The sequence below is a fragment of the Sorex araneus genome, chromosome 2, assembly GCF_027595985.1.
Source record: "Sorex araneus isolate mSorAra2 chromosome 2, mSorAra2.pri, whole genome shotgun sequence".
NCBI classification, from domain to species: Eukaryota; Metazoa; Chordata; class Mammalia; order Eulipotyphla; family Soricidae; genus Sorex; species Sorex araneus.
Window position 1 is genome coordinate 201,902,355 of NC_073303.1, and position 16,727 is coordinate 201,919,081.

Below are 16,727 nucleotides of genomic sequence, written 5' to 3' on the forward strand. Positions count from 1 at the left end.
TTTAAATGGGGGGGGGAGAGAGAGAGAAAGGGAGGAGAGAGGAGAGAGAGAGAGAGGAGAGGGAGAGAGAGAGGAGAGGAGAAAGGAGAGAGACAGAGAGAGGGAGAGAGAGAGAGAGAGGAGAGGAGAGAGGAGAGAGAGAGAGAGAGAGAGAGAGAGAGAGAGAGAGAGAGAGAGAAGGAGAGAGAGAGGAGACAGGAGAAAGAAAACCCAAAACTACAAAACCCGTGAAGTTTATTCCGCGCTGCACACCCTCACAGTGCCCCTGAAACAGGCCCCGCCCCGCCCACCCCATTCCCAGTCACGTGTAGATGTTGCTCTGAACCTCGGTCGTCGTTATCAGCTTCTTCAGGATCTCTCTGCTCTGGGGAACATTCTGGAGAGGAGAAGCAGCCGCCTGAGACCAGACCTGAGTCGGGCGCCCGGAGCTCAGCCCCATCCCCACACTCGCCCAAGCGGCCGGGCCGGGAGGGGCGGGGCTGCTCACCTCGGGGCGCAGGCTCCACACCAGGTGCTCTGCTCGGTCCCCCAGGCCTGGAGGCCCCGCGTTCCGCGGCCGCCTGCCCACCCAGCCCAGCCCGAGGGTCCCTGGGCAGCGGCACCTGGAACTCCCCCAGGAGAGGGCATCGAGGAGCCGCACCCGCCCAGCCCTCACTCAGAGCCAGACCCGGCTAGGCGGCAGGCGTCGCCTCCAGACAGGGCGCGGGGGCGGCCGAGCAGGAGTGCGGGGTGGAGGGGGGAGACGAGACGGGGGCAGGCGCTGGAGCCGGGGGTGGTGGCGTGGAGGGCACGTGTTGAGTAGGCGCGTGTGTGCGTGTGCAGAGCGGTGTATGGGGCGTGTGCGTGCTGCTCCTGCGGGCCCACGGGGCTGCGGGCACAGAGCGGGGCTGGCGGAGCGGGGGCCCGTGCCCGCCGCTGCCCTCCTGCCATCGCTCCCGGGCGCGCAGCGGGTCGGGAGGAAGCGGGAGTGAGAGCTGACGAGGGCTAGCAGGCCCGGGAAGTCACCGTCGCCTGTCGCCGTGAGACTGAGCTAGACCGTTCTAGAACAAGCAGAGCGGAGGGCCGGGCTCGGGCCCCCCCCGGGCAGAAAGCCTTTCTTCTGCTCTGGCCCACACCTGCCCGTGCTCAGGGCTGACTCCCGGCTCTGCACCCAGGAACCCCTCCTCCAGTGCTCGGGGACACACGGGCGCAAGGGCCCCTCCCCCCGCCCGCGTCCTACTGCCTGGGCCCTCAGGGAAGGGAACGCTGAGCGGAAGCCGCGGCTGACACCGAGGGGCAGGAAGGGGTCACGACCCATGTGATTCACCCTCCCGCATCACGGGTCCAAGTGCCGCAGTGGACCCACGCGGGCCTGCTCGGTGACAACTGTCCCGTCACACGAGCGCCCGCAGGAAACACTCCTCCCTGCGGGGACAGAGGCCGGCCGGGAGCTGCAGCCTCACCTTCACCAAACCCCGCAGGCTCCGGGACTCGAGGAGGGGCTGGAAGGCCTCCGCCGTCACCGGGTCCAGCTGCATCACGTCCGTGTAGCACAGGTACAGCACGGCCGGGATCCGCCACACCTGGCAGTGGCTCAGAACTGCAGGAACAAGGACAGCGGGCGTCAGGGACTCGCAGGCGCGGCGCAGGGGAGCGGGCAGCCCCAGAGTGTCAGCGCGCGGCTCACTGGCGGCCTCGGCCTCTCCCGGTCTGGCCCCGTGAGGACTCGCCACACGCTGGCCCCGACCTCTCCGAGGCTCTCGCAGATGGGTTCACTCTCCCCTTCCTGGACTAACGCGGACAGATTTCTCTGGTTTGGGGGCACACTGGCCGTGCTCAGCCATCAGTCTGGTGGGCTCGGGGGGCCATACGTGGTGCCAGGGACTGAACCCAGTTTGGCCGTGTGCAGGCGACTGCTCCGGCCCACAGACAGCGTACACAGCAACAAGACTGAGATTCTGCTAATCACAGAAAAGGAGGGACAGGAAAGACGTAATGTCACGTGTTCCAGTACTTCTCAGCAAGCAACACTCCAAGGGAGCGAGCCTTTTACTTATGCACAGTTAGCAAGCAAGACTGAGACCGTTACTAAAAAGCGACCGCCCGACCTTAAGATAGGCAGAGATGCTACTTTGAGGGCCACGCCCCGAGCGATCAGAGGTTGCTCCTGGCTCTGCACTCAGGGGTGACTCCCGGTGTCGCTCAGGGAACCGTGCGGGGTGCCGGGGAGGAAACCCAGGTCAGCGGCGTGCAAGGCACACGCCCCCCGCTGTGCTGCTGCCCGGGCCCGGGGAGGAATGTTGATGGGGCGAGAGCCGTGAGAGCGACAACCAAGCCTCCATCCCCAGCACCTTCGATTCTGATCACTCCTCCGACAGCCACCGACTCCCCGCTCCAGGGCTGGGCGCCGAGGGCAGCGCGGCCCCTCGAGCCCGCCTCTGGGCCCTCAGGAAAGCAGCCCGGGACTTCCCAGACGGGCCGAGGGCGGGCACAGGGGCTCCCTCCTGCCCCCCCCCACCCCTCCGTCCCCCGGAGCCCCGCACCTGCGGCGGGGAGGTCGTGCGCGATGTTGGGCTGCTCCAGCAGGGGGCAGCACAGGGGCTCCCGGAAATCCCGTGTCCTCAGGGCACGCAGGAACGGCGAGGGCAGGCTGCCCGTCGACTCGGGGCTTTTATAGTCCGTGACGTGGCGACACGTGAGAACGGTCACTTGCATGTTCTTCCGCGGGCAGGAGCCGAAGACCTAATGGAAAATCGAGTCGGACCTCAGGGGCCAGACACTCCCCTCCCGCTGCTTCCCGGGCCGGAACCTCAGGCCCGACCGTCCAGGGGCACCTGCACCAGGACATCCCTCACCTAGGTGGGATCTGTAGTCCATCTAGAAAGTTCTAGCTGGGTGACCTACTCTGAGTCACCTGCTCTGTCTGACTTGGGCCGGCACCCCAAGCAACAGGAGCGGGTGCGGGACCCCTCCCCTCCCCCTGCCTCATGGGGAGTGGGGCGAGCCGTGTCCACTCCCCAGGACCCTCCCAGCTCGAGAGCCCCTGAGGGTGCCATCTGCCTTAGGCGGACAGGAAGGAAGAGGTGCCCCAGGGAAGGTGAAGCCGTGAGATTTGCGTCTACGTGGATGGACACCGAGTGTGTGACCAGAGGCAGAGGGACAGACGCGGAATGATCGCATTCATGTGGGATATGGAACCACAGCAGGTCACTAAGACAGCAGGAGCCAGGACTGGCCAGGGCTGGAAGCTGCCCTGAGGGAGTGTCGGGGGCGTCAGGACAGATGGGGCCACCATGACGACAACTGGAAACCCATCACTGGCAAAAACTAAGCGCTGCAAGAACGGAACAGGATGTCCCTGGTAACCCTCAGCAACGGCGCTGCAATTCTGCAGACCGTAAGGCGGGGGGGGGGGCCGGAGACAGAGACAGAGGTGGGGGGAGAAAGAATAAATGAGAAAAAATACGGCTAACCAGGGCCGGCCCCGAGCCTGCAGGAGTGACCCCTGCACAGAGCCAACGCCAGCCCTGACACCACGGATGTGGCCCCAAACCACTGTGTTAGGAGAAAGAGCTATTTCAGAGGGGCCCAGAACCAAAGGCTTCCTGCCGCTGCTCCAACAGCGCAGACCCCACCCGGCCCAACCCGCCCCTGCACGCAGACCAGGGCCCGGTCCCGGGCAGACCCACACTCGCTGCCCGGCACGGCCAAGAGTCCGAGGGAGCGAGGCAGCCTGGGGTCCCCATCAACGTGGCAGAAACACGTGTTCCCTAACACGCGGTTAGTACCTGCGACGTGACAGGCACCCTGCATCATCCAAAATGAAAGTGAAGGGGCCAGAGCAGGAGGACGGTGGGCAGGCGCTCGCCTCGCAATGCCGCCCACCCGGGTCTGCTCCCCAGCACCCCACAGGGCCCCCTGAGCACTGAGCCAAGAGGGAGTCCTGAGCACCGCTGCACTGACCCCCAAGGCAGAAAGTGAGAATGGAAGAGCAGGCAAACGGCAGCCTGACGAGCAGGGGCCACTCGCGCCGTCCCCTAGGCCTGGGCTGGGCACCACTGCCCACACAGCTTCAGCGCCTGACAGCACCGGGCGGGGGTCCCACAACCCTGCCCTGCGCCCCCAGGGCTGGTTCCTCGGCACAGCTGGCTTTCTCCCGGGAAAGACACGGTGGGAGGAGGGGACTGTGGCCCCCAGGAGCGGGCCTGGCGCACTCACCTTCTCCAGCCACTGGTACTGCTGGTCGTCGGCCACGTAGCAGCTGCACTGGCAAAGCACGACCTGGAACGAGAAGCCCAGCGTCCAGGGAGGCCCAGCGTCCAGGGGCGCCCGGCCCTGGCGACACGCCCACGGCGGGCCCCAGATTCACGCTCCAGCCGCGGCGCCCAGCGCCTGCTCGCCTGGAATCATTCTGGCTCCTTCATGGGCGGAGACGTGGCGGGCGGTTGCCATGGGGACAAAGTCACACAGGTGACTTCCTGCTGGAACAGGGGCACGGCCGGCCTCCGAGCAGAGACTCGGGCCAGGCCAGTACCCTGCGAACGCGGGTGTCCCAGCCCCAGGAGCACCAGGAACTCCACCCTGCCGCCAGCGCTGACGGCCCCGGGTAGAGAGCGGAGCCCGGGCCCAGGGGACGCGAAGGCCGCCAGGCCAGGGAGAGAGCCGACGGGGTCAGCGAGAGTCCCCAGCAGATGTCCGCACCGTCTCCTAAAGGCCAAAGGGGGCTGGAGCGAGAGCACAGCGGGGAGGGCGTTTGCCTTGCACGCAGCCAAGCCAACCTGGGTTCGATTCCCAGCATCCCATCTGGTCCCCAGAGCACTGCCAGGACTAATTCCTGAGTGCAGAGCCAGGAGTAACCCCTGAGCATCTCCGGGTTTGACCCAAAAAGAAAAAAAAAGGCCGTCAGGAAAAGCAACACAAGACCGCCGGAGCAGCAGCAGGGACGGGAAAGTGAGCACTGGACAGAGACCCAGGCAATGTCACAGGGCCATGCAACTCGCACCCGCTCCCAAGCGACACCTCTGCAGTGTCAGCTGACTCCAGCTCAAGCCCCAGAACAACAGAGTCCCCCAGGCACTGCCAAGAGCAGCCCTGAGCACTGCCAGGCGGGTCCAAAAGCCAAAACAAATCAGGATGAATGGGCTCTGTCCAGAGTGCGTGGAGAATACACGAGGGCGCGCCTGCCCATCAACACTAACTGAATCCTGGGCTAATCCCACGTGAGCAGCAACAAAGCCAAGACCCCGCTGCTTCCGCCCAGAGGACGCCTGCACGAAGGGAGCCGCCCGCTGCCAGCCATGCACCCACAGAACCCAGTGTTCGGTCCTCGGTTCACGTCCTGGCACTGCCCAAAAACACAAACCGAAAAAGACCTATCTGACAGCTGTCACAGCTGAAACAATTTTTGGGGTGAGAACTGCTAACACCTGCAGTTTGCTTTTAATGCAGTGCACGTTAGTACCCACGCGGTTTCTCAGACATGCTCATCGAGGCAGTGCACTCACGTACCGAGGGATTGGCTTTGTGATGGTAAAACACGCAGAACGCCTCGGCGGGAGACACGTGGATCGTGTCCGTGGTCCTGCACCACTCGTTCCAGAGTTTAGCACAACCAACTTCTTCCCAGACTCCTGAATTCATGACGAACGACGACAGAAAGGCTGCGGAAGCAATCCACAGCAGTCAGGGCCTGCTTCTCAGAGCTGCGTTTCCCACCCCACGGCATCAGCCCTCGCCCTCTCGCAGCTCAGAGCCCGGGGTCACTCACAACCAGCCACCTACGTGGCCACTCTGCAGAGTCGGACGCTAGGGCCAGCCCGGGAGCGAGAGGCTGAGGGCCAGGCCCACGGCAGCGCGGGAAGCAGGCTCCTTTGCCGTCTCATGCTGTGGCGGACCCGGTAGTGATCAGGGGGCCAGGCGGTGCCAGGGACCAGCCCTGGGTGTCCTGCACAAGCGCCCACACCCTGGGCCCACTGTGCATCTCTTCAGCCCTGAGGCTGGGGCTGCATCTGGGGCTCCCGAACGCCCCCAACCTGCAACCCTCCCCAAGTTACACAGCTGTGCGCACTGCGCCACTCTCCAGGCTCCTAACCCTCAAACAGCTGAGACTGGTAAGTCCCAGAACTCTGGGTGCCGGAGCGACAGCACAGCGGGTAGGGCGTTTGCCTTGCACGCAGCCGACCCGGGTTCAAATCCCAGCATCCCATACGGTCCCCTGAGCACCGCCCAGAGTAATTCCTGAGTGTATGAGCCAGGAGTAACCCCTGTGCATGGCTAGGTGTGACCCAAAAAGCAAAAAGACCCAGAACTTAGTACATAAATGTGTCAGCTATTACTGGGCCTTTTTTTCCTCTCCAGAGTTCCATCGTATCTCATGGAAAACCTTCTTCAAGTCACTAGTCCCTCTGCCCTCGTGTCTGGTCTCTGCCCTCGTGTCTAACTGCCAGAGGTGCTCCTGCAGGTGGCCCGGCGCCAGCCCAGGCCCTGAGGCAAGTCCTCGCCATCAAAACTCAATTTCTGGGGCTGGAGCAATAGCAGAGCGGGTTGGGCCTTTGCCTTGCACACGGCCGACCTGGGTTTGATTTCCCATATGGTTTCCCGAGCTCTGCCAGGAGTAATTCCTGAGTGCATGACCAGGAGTAACCCGAGCATCGCTGGGTTACCCCCTAAAAAGACAAAGCACAAACCCTCAATTTCTCCTAACTATGTGGCCGGGATGCTCACTAGACTACTGGGATCCCTCCACCCAGGAGCAAATACCAAGATCATCACGTGGTCCACACCCGCGACACACACACCGCCACGCTGGTGACACCTCAATACCTCTGAGGGCGTGGGGAGCAGAGGGCTGGTTCACAACTGCCAGTGCTCAGGGGACGGCCCGGGCCAGCCCCGCTGGCGGTACAGCCCCCCGAGGCCCCTCAGGGTGGAGGGAACAGCACTAGCTGACGCACCCACGGCGTTGCTGCCGATGGCGATGATGAACCTGGAGCAGGGGTACTTCTCCAGCAGAGACACGTCCCAGGCGGTCTTCGTCTGCCTCCGGAACAGCCTCACCTCCCTAGGGCAAGACACGGAGAGACGGAAAATGAAACCACAGGGTGGGTCCCAGCCCCCACGCCCGGGGAGCTGCCGCGTGCCACCCTGCGAGTCCCTGACACGGGCCGAACCCTGCCAACAGCGGAGGGGGCGCTGCGGGCAGGAAAGCCCTGCACAGAGGGCACAGAGGCCGGCTGTGTGCCCCGCCCGGCCTCCCGGGGAGCCGGTCCCGTCTACTGGGGACCCCGCGAGGAAGGACCCCGGGCCCGCGTGACCCGCAAACACTCCGGCCAGGGAAAAGTGCCGGGTCACGGCACTGCGGGGGACAAGGGCCCGCGGGAGGCCAGGCCTCGCCCGGACAGGGACGGGGACGGGGACTGAACGGGGCGCAGGGAGGGGGGGGACGGGGCGCGGGGGGGCGCTGGGGGGGCTCGGGGAGGGGACAGGGCGGGGGGCGCGGCCAGGGTGACGCGCGATGGCGGGAGTGAGGGCTGGCGGCGGCGGCGTCCCCGCGCCGGGAAGCGGCACCTGACAGGAGACTACAAACGAAGGCGACCCCGAGGGTCCCTGGGCGCAGGGTCAGGGCCGAGGCTGGGCCGCGCCGGGCGTGGACACCCCCAGCCCCTAACAGCAAACCCCCAGGGCCCCGGAGCCGCGCGCCCCGCACGCCCCGGCCTCACCTCTCCCGCGCGCGCTGCCGCCGGACCTCCCGGTCCTCGGGCGTCTCCCGCCGCCCGTCCTCCTCCTCCTCCTCGTCCTCGGTGCCAGCCCGGCATCGCGACCACACCACCTCCCCGAAGAACGTGGCCGCCATGGCCTCCCTGCCCCCTCGGCCGGCCTAACGCCGGCGTCCGAGGATTGCGCAGGCGCCCGCGCCAGGCCCCACCCCCCGCCCCACCTCGCCCAACCAGCGCCCAGCACGGCCCGCCCCTAGACTCGGGAGCCACGCCCCCTGCATCGCCTAGCCCAACCAGCGCCCAACACGGACCCGCCCCTAGACCCGGCAGCCACGCCCCCGCCGTGTCTCTTCCGCCTCCCAGCCCCGCGCATGCGTCCCGCCCCCTCACTAGCTTGCCCAATCAGCTCCCAGCATGGCCCGCCCCTAGACCCTAGAGCCACGCCCCTTCATCACCTCGCCCAACCAGCACTCAGCACGGCCCCACGCTCAGCCCCCGGGAGCCACGCCTCCGCTGTCTTTTCCCAGCCACCGTCTCCCCCGCGCATGCGCCAAGGCCCCAGCGACCCGGCAAACTCGGGCGCTTTCTCACTAGGGAGAGACTGGAGGACCGCGGGCTAGAGAAGCGAGAGGCGAAGTCGGGGGCGTGGCCCCCGGGCACGGGGCGGGGCCTCCTGCCGGGCAGGTAACGGACCTGAGCGCGCGTGCCAGGGCCCTAGCGGCCTCCGCTCGTTTCGCGTTTGCAGGCTCCGCTAGGACCGGGAGGGGGCGCCCTTTCTTCCCAGCCGCGACCGCCCCAGGTGGAGAGGGACCGCGGGGAGGAGGAAGCAAGCGTGTCCTCAAGGATGCTCAGGCCTGGACCCCGCCCCCGGACCGTGAGAATTGCCCCTTCAGTAGCAGGTGACAGCTACTGATCTGGAGACTGTGCGAGCATGCAAATACAGCTTTTTTTTTTAAACTTGAACACTTTTAGTACAAAAAGAATGTTTTAAACTTTGAGAACCTTGGGGCTGGAGAGATAGCACAGCGGGTAGGGCGTTTGCCTTGCACGTGGCCGATCCGGGTTCGAATCCCAGCATCCCATATGGTCCCCTGAGCACGGCCAGGGGTAATTCCTGAGTGCAGAGCCAGGAGTAACCCCTGTGCAAAAAAAACTTTGAAAACCTGCGGGGCTGTGTGGTCTTTTTTAAAAACTGTTTCTCTTTTAGACCTTCACGGAGCACCATTTCAAGTGGAAGCAACAGGGACATAATTAAAGCCCATTTACCTAGATTCCACTGTGCTGGAAATAAATGGCTTAGCTTGCAGTTTGGGACCCGGCCAACGAACAGTCTCGGAGTTAAGTACGAATTTGGGGTCAGGGGTCATATGAATATATATGTTTCAAGAGACTCCAGCTAGCAACTTAATGACACTTAAAATATATATATATATATATATACATATATATATAGGGGGTGGGGCGTTTGCCTTGCACGTGGCCGACCCGGGTTCAATTCCACCGTCCCTCTCAGAGAGCCCAGCAAGCTACCGAGAGTATCCCACCCGCAAGGCAGAACCTGGCAAGCTCCCCCTGGCGAATTAGATATGCCAAAAACAGTAACAAGTAGTCTCACAATGGAGACGTTACTGTTGCCCGCTCGAGCAAATTGAAGAACAACAGGACTACAGTGCTACATTAAGTTGCAAGAAACAACCTGTTTTAAGACGTGGAAATATTATCAAAAACAGCAGCATTACACAAAACCCTTATTGATTAGTTTATACATCACCGCAAAATGAAAGCTCAGGTTTTAAGCAAAATTCAATCCTTTGTATTAACAAGACCAAATTGTTACCCAATAAAATCTTAGCAAACTTTGGAACTTATTAGTTAACTAGAATAAACAAAGTTAATCATGCAATCTCTGAAAACTGACTTCAGGGTTAGTTTCATAGAACAATTGAATGGCAGAATAAAAATGTTGCTTGGGTATCATTTTGTCACAGCCCCTTTGTTCAATAAAATAAATTGTAATATTTACCAGAAAGCTGCTCATATTGATTTCACAATTACAATATGAAAGAAATCAGTTCTGGAAATTTGATTAAAATTATAGGTGGAGTATTAGAATACATTTGATTTAAATTCTTTCCATTTTCAAGGGAGAGTTTTACAGGAATACTGTTTTAAACAATTGCTTATTTCATGCAGGTACAATAAATTTATGCCAAGTGCTTCTAAAAAGGCAAATATATATTCAAATACTGAATCTGAAAAGGGATTTCATTATGGAAGAGAGATACAATCTTATTGACAAATAAATCCAACCACAGCAAATTCAAAATGAATTCATTGAAATTTTCCCAAAAGTTTGCATAAAATAATCTTAACTGAGGCTATTTTCATTTTATGATATTTGTTGAGGATGTAACATACCCAGTAAGAAATATATATGAAATTAAGGGTAAATATGAGACTGCACATAGTCTCAAACATTTCATTAGAGATTAAAATCAAATCTCATGCACAAAAAAAATGGTTTTCTTAGGAATTCTTCCCTTTCTCATCGTACTAGTATAAGAAACTAGTACCAGTATTTCAGATGAAACTATACCATAAATACAGGCTATCAAATATTCTGTAGGAGAAAAAAAAACTTTTTTAAAAGTAAACATGCAATCACAAGTTTCTCCATAGTCTTAGTGCATCTGTGTAACCCAAAAATATGCATAATATTCATTTTTAATAAAGAAATTCCTAGGTTTTTGTACTTTACCTTTTCATATTTATACATGCAAATCATATATAATATTCACAGTTATTTTCCAATGGAAAAACTTGTTTCTAACAATTCATTTTTGTGACAGCATGTGACTGGTATTGAAAATATTAATCTGTTGGTCTTAATTTCACCAAACACCAAATTAGGAATCAGACTCACTGCAGAGTGATTCTTGGCAGAATTGAGACTTCCCTAATGCCAGTCTCGGCCACGATGGAAGAGGCCGGACATGCCGTCATCGACACTTGTTAGAGTCTAATAAGCCTCTTCAAAATGTTCACAAGTCTCTGTGGAGGTGCTGAAGAGAAACAGTGGGGATGCCACAGCATCATCGAAAAATATGACTTTGGCTTTATACAATTAATTTTGATTTAAATTAAGACCTGCCTCACCAGAACACGTCATTTTGACATCTCTGTAAATGCTATGACATGAAAAGTGAAAAATGAGGCATCAACATTGTGAGAATCATAAAACCTTCATCGCTTTCTTAGAAAAATATATATTCCCTGAATCAGATCACATGATCAAGAATTCCAGTTTTACAAAATTAAGACACGAATGAAATCCCCCCACCCACCTTGTTCCTTGCAAACTCTATGTCAGCTCCCCATGGTCACTCCCGCCCTGCTAGCTTGTCTGACCTTCGTCACTGAACCCTGAGCACTGGATTTTATTCACTTGAGAGTCAGACAGGCTTAACTGTACTTCCTCTCAACCTTTATGTGCTTAATTTTTTAATTTCAGTAATCACACCATAAGTGATGGTGTGAGTTGTTAAAATTAGCAGCTCTTAAAATGAGCCTCAGATTGAGACTTTGAGATTCTTTAGTCCCTGAAGTTTGTGTACCTGCCCTGTCTGCTTCCTCTCAGCAATTCTAGAGATTTCTTCCAGGCTCGTGCCTCTCCAGAACGACCGTGGTTTTAGGACAGGCCCTTGGTCGCTTCTGCCCACCACCGCTACCGACTCCGGCTCCGACTCGCTGGGCAATTCTTAGGAAACCCCTCAGAAGGGGCCGGGTCCTCACATGCCGCATGCAACTGCCTGCTTGCTCGTGGCCCTGACTGTTTTTTCACTTTCACTTCTACACTTTTCACTTGCTGTTTCTTTTTTTTTCCAGGATCTGAACCTGCCTTAAAATAAATAAAAATAAAAACTTACTTTGGGGGCTGGAACAATAGCACAGTGGAGAGGGCGTTTGCCTTGCACGCAGCCAACCTGCGTTCCATCCCCGGCATCCCATATGGTCCCCTGAGCACCGTCAGGAGTCATTCTAGGGTACAGAGCCAGGAGTCACCCCTGACCATCGCCGGGTGTGACCCAAAAGGCCAAAAATTAAAAAACTTTAAAAACACCTACTTGGCCATGATCATCATCTAGCTCTTTTCGGCTTCAGAGTTCGTGGTTGGGTCACCCTCTTTATAAACGTCCTGTCATCTTCCCTTCCCCTGGGGTAGTCTTTCCTGCTACTCTTCCTAAGCCAGTCACTCTCTGGCCCTGCCATCTTTCCCTTCGGATTTCTCACTAGCTTTATTCTACTGGCAGCAATAGTCCTTTCCTGAGCACCATTTGTGCTTTTGGGGGTTCGCCCAGGACCTGCGCTAGTCTGGAGAGGCTTGTCCCTCTCCAGAATGACCAGAATGACAGATTTATGCCCCCCTTGCTCCCACACTTTTGTATTGGCTTCAGTCTCTAGGAACAGACTCTGAAAAATGAGTAGAAGCTCACGGAAGTGCAAAAGCTCTTGGAACACGAGATTTGATGATTTACATTCCTTAACAAGACACTGCCCCCCACGACAAATTTTGTTAACTACTCACGTTGCTAAACTTGAAACCAGACGTGAGCAGCATCAATGACACTGGTCTCTCCCGACCTTACGGAGGCAGCCTGCAGTGGCAACGGTCTGAGCCTTCCCGAGACTTATCTGTGAGGCCACTGCTCACCACAGCAGCAGGCTCCAAGAGCAGACCGCATCCCTCGAGCTCCCACAGCCACTGGTCTAAAAGCGCTTGCAAGTACCTGAGTTTTAAGAACAGAACAGAGGTTTCTGTTCTACCATTCCAGTTCTCTGTGTTAGAACTCAGCATTAAGCTGATTGGCAGGGGTGCGGGTAGAGAGCGTGTGCCAGGTTGAACCCGGCTTCTGTGTGCCACCCACTGCTCCAAAGCACCACCTGCGGTGGCCCTGGGTGGCACCCTAGTACCACGTGGTCTGGTGCCCACAAAAACACCCCGTATTTCTACAGTAACCTTCCTGGATTCCTGGCAGCCCCCAGCCCTCTGCATCCCAGGGCTCTGCAGGAACCCCTCGAGAAGAGAAACCAGGTCGTGCCAGCCTAGGGTCCACACAGCCACCCCTGCTCCCCCGAGGGTCCTGGGAAGGGGTTCATCCCAACACCAGTCCCTACACTAGCAACTGGCATAGACTTGGTAAGTGAAACATAGTTTGAGCCTATTTCGTTCCCAGTATCTGAGCATCTTACATAGCAATTACGTTTTGTTGGGTTGTCTCCCCACCGTTTTGCGCCAGGCGCGCGGCAAACACAGAGGATCAGATTCTAAAGATTCTCAAACAAATTACACTCGTGCCTGCAAAAAAGTGAGGGCACATGGGAACATTCTAGAAACGCAGGTTGGCCTGAGGGCCAGTTTGTGAGGCACCCAGCAGGGGCAACCCCAGCTGGTTCTGGAGGGAGGTGGGGGGGCACGAGAGGCTGGTCCTGGTCAGCTGTGCCCACCCCCAAGTTGGGCTCAGGTCTGTGTCCGAGGCAGGTGCTCTTCTGGGGAGGGAGGAATCCAGACCTTCTCTGTCAGCCGTGAAGTCTAGACTCCCTCAAGTTGCAGGCTGGGCGGGGGGGCAGGGGGGCAGCACATCACAGGAGACCAGGTGTCACATTGGGAGGATTCCCACTACACTTCTCTCAGGAACCAGAGGGGCCAGAGTGATAGTACAGTGGGGAGGGTGTTTGCCTGGCACATGGCTGACCCGAGTTCAGTCCCCAGCATCCCATCCCTAGGGTCCCCCAGGCAACGCCAGAGGTAACTCCTGAGCATCGCTGGGTGGGACCCAAAAAGAAAAAAAAAAAAAAGAACCAGAAGAGCTTGGACGGGCACTGAGGTAACCAACGCCACCGCCCCTCGGGCGCCTCCAAAGCACTGACTTCCGTGAACGCAGACGTTTGCCCTGTCATGACCTGACGTCTTCCCCAAGGACGCAGCTGTGGGGAGGAGCTTCCGGCCTCTGGGGAAAGTCCTCCAGCGTTGGGGGGTGCAGCTCACTTCAGACCTGCTGAGACCCCTGTCCGCACCCTGTGGCTTAGGACCTGCTCCGCTTGCCGCGCCCGCCAGCTGACGGCCCGGGCCTTCTCCGGGGAGATTCCCTGGGGAGAGGAGCGGCGGCCCCCAGCCCCGTCTCCCACACGGAGCTGGGGACGAGCAGGGCTGGTGGCCGTCGAGCGCGGTGTTCCTACCACCTCAAGGAATGTTCTCCCCAAGAACGTGCAATCATGAACTAGTGTCTGCAGAGAAGCCCTAATGTATTATCCTCAGCACACTTAGTCAGGCTAAAGCAGAAAAACGCAATTGGGGAAAAGAGAAAACGCTTTAAATATGTAGCAATACCAGTGAGATTTATCGTGTGGTAGTGCCAAACATCATTTGGGAAACATACAGGAAAAAAAAATTTTTTTTTAGGTAGACAACTCATTCCAGCTGAACCGTATAGATAAAATTCCCGTCACAATTAAAAGTGTCTGAGGGACAGTGTTTATCGTAGTGACGGAAGTACCTATGTTGACAAGCTGAGAGAAAATCCCAGTTCCAAGCATTTTAGTAAATGCTGATTTGTGATCCAAAATGAGGGGACAAGTTTAGTTTGAAAATACTTGAAGTTGGGCTTCCCATGGGCAGGAAGCCCACAGGGGCTGAGCACCACCCACGGCAGAGCCAGGAGGCCGCGGCTCTCCAGTCTGAGGCCACTCGGGGGAGCAAGGAGTTACAACATACCACGGCATCTGGGGAAGACTGCTCATTCTATTACTGAGAACTTGGGGCGCTTCTTAAGTGTTTTATTTCTTGAGAAAACTACAGTTTTTTAGAAATATATACAAGAAAATTCAGGGCTCAAGCTCAAGAATGACAGACGCTGCCACTCTACCCCCACAGCTGTGATAGTGTCACTTAATACCACCACGGCAGGACGCGCCCGGCGTCCCACTGGCCCCGCGGGTCTCGGGTCAGGCGTGTTTTGGAGCAGAGCAGGTGAGGCGGCTGATGCCTCGCAACAATTCCCCACTGGGGTCTGGAGACCCTCGCAGTCGGCCAGCCTGCCTAGGTGATGTCGCAAAGTATGCAAGTGCATGTGGGGTGGGAGGTTCTGGAAGCAGTTCTCCGTAGCGTGTGGTTTCTATGCCAGTTATGATCATCCTGACTCAAAATTGTCTTCCTAGATCCAAAGTACATCTCCTGTCGTTGCCAGAGAAGCCTTTAGTTTCATGTGCATTTTAATGGGGGGAGAAACTAAAGGGAAGTTTGAAAACGGGAAGAGGACTATGCTGAGCTACCTCAGCCCTGGGGTTCCGTTGCTGCTGTGAAGCAAGCCAGACGCGGGAAGGGAAGGCTGCCCCTCCGGCTAGCCTCTGAGGGAGCGGATTTTGCCCTGGGCCACCCTTCTGACAATAAAAAAAAAACTGCATCAGCTCCAAAACTGCACAAACTGCACATATCACTGCCCGCCCCCCCCCCCCCCCCCCCCCGTCTCCGAAAGGCTCCCAGAAGCCAAAACTAAGTCACCTCTTGGGAGAAGGACTAGACTTTCGCCACCACCCTGCCGTCTCCGGGGCCCTGGACACACACAGCACGGGGCGCACGGACCCTTTGCTGCGTCCCTCTCTCCAGTCTGCTCTTACCCCTCGGCAGCTGGTCACTGGTTAAGGTCTTGGTTCTCGCAAGACTTACAGTGGCTGCTGCAGGTTTCAACTCCGGCGAAAGGTCTCAGTAGGAACTCAGAGATCTTAGGACTCAGCTGCTACATGGTCCCAGAGCCTCTCAGGCTACAAGCAGGCTCGGGAAGGTTGCAGGGGAAAGCGCTGGGCTTCCCATCTGCTCACACAGCCACAGTCCCCTGGGCCGGTACCGCCTGTAGCCCCTGCGCAGAGGAAGCGGATTAAGACTCGGCGTGCAGGGAGACACCGGATGGCAGAGCTGCAGGTACTAGCCAGAGGGCTAGTTTAGAAACAAGTATCGGAAGCAGCCCTTCACCTCAGCTTAAAGGCGTCACGGACGCCCACACCCAGCGATGCCCAGGGTTAACTACTGCTCCTAGCCTGGCAGTGCTCAGAGGATGATACAGGACGCCAGGGTTGAACCCATGTCAGCCGTGTGCAGGGCAGGCGGCCGCTCCTCTGCAGCGCCTGATCAATCACTAGCTACGCTCAGTTCTGAGTGCCAGCACTGAAGCCGCGAGGGTACTGAGTTCACTTAAAAAGCTCAGCTGGAGAATTCTTATGTTTTGGGGATTTGCACCCAGCGATGCTCACGGATCCCCTCTGGCTGTGCTCAGGGGCACGTACGGGCCCCCGAGGACTGAAGCCATGTCCGACATGCGCCAGGCAAGCTCCCTCCCTGCTGTGCTTTCCCTCCAGCCCCAGGTGGAGGCCCTGTGCATAAGCGGCCAACTCCAAGCCTCGTGGCTGGCTCTAGAGAAACGCTCCACACTTTCCAGGAGCGGCCCACGGGGAACACACACCCCAGCCTGCGTGGACTCTCGGGATTGGTCATGTGGCTCCTGTGCCCCTGAACCACTCACTGTCAAAGGAGACGCTCTCTCAGTCTCATCCTTCTGGATCTGATCACGGGCACCAAAGTGGCCGCTGCAGCGAGAGCCAGCGGGTAGGCAGAGGGCCGCTTTCTCCGGGCCAGTCCGAGTCCCCACGCGTGGTCTCGATTCATGAGGAAAACTCACCTGAAGATGAATGTGAAAACTCAAGGGGACCATAAAACTGGCTGCCAGGCTGGTCATTAAAGCAGGCCTGAGAGGAACAGTGTCTGTGCAGGTACTTTCGGACTGGCCAGAGAGCAAGGCTGCAAACCCCCGGGATCCAGATGTCCCCCGTTTAGGAAAGGGATCCGTGTGGGGTGCCGGCCGAGCCAGCCTCTCCCTCCCTGCACATGTCACTGTCGTACGAGGAGTAACTGGTAAAAACCACAGGTTGGCAAAGTTTCTCACTGTGAAACATCTCCACACGCTCCTCTGGCAGCGATCTCGG

At 57.7% G+C, this 16,727-nt stretch overlaps 1 protein-coding gene across 1 annotated transcript; it reads right to left on the bottom strand.

Moving 5' to 3' along the window:
* Window positions 1–283: 283 nt before the first annotated feature.
* Window positions 284–7,870, bottom strand: PSMG1 (proteasome assembly chaperone 1). Its single transcript, XM_055127252.1, has 7 exons — window positions 7,698–7,870; window positions 6,933–7,039; window positions 5,488–5,639; window positions 4,198–4,260; window positions 2,523–2,721; window positions 1,443–1,579; window positions 284–376 (listed from the first exon to the last, which is right to left on the bottom strand). The coding sequence occupies exons 1-7, from the start codon at window positions 7,829–7,831 to the stop codon at window positions 302–304; spliced, it is 867 nt and encodes a 288-aa protein (XP_054983227.1). The 5' UTR covers window positions 7,832–7,870; the 3' UTR covers window positions 284–301.
* Window positions 7,871–16,727: the final 8,857 nt, after the last annotated feature.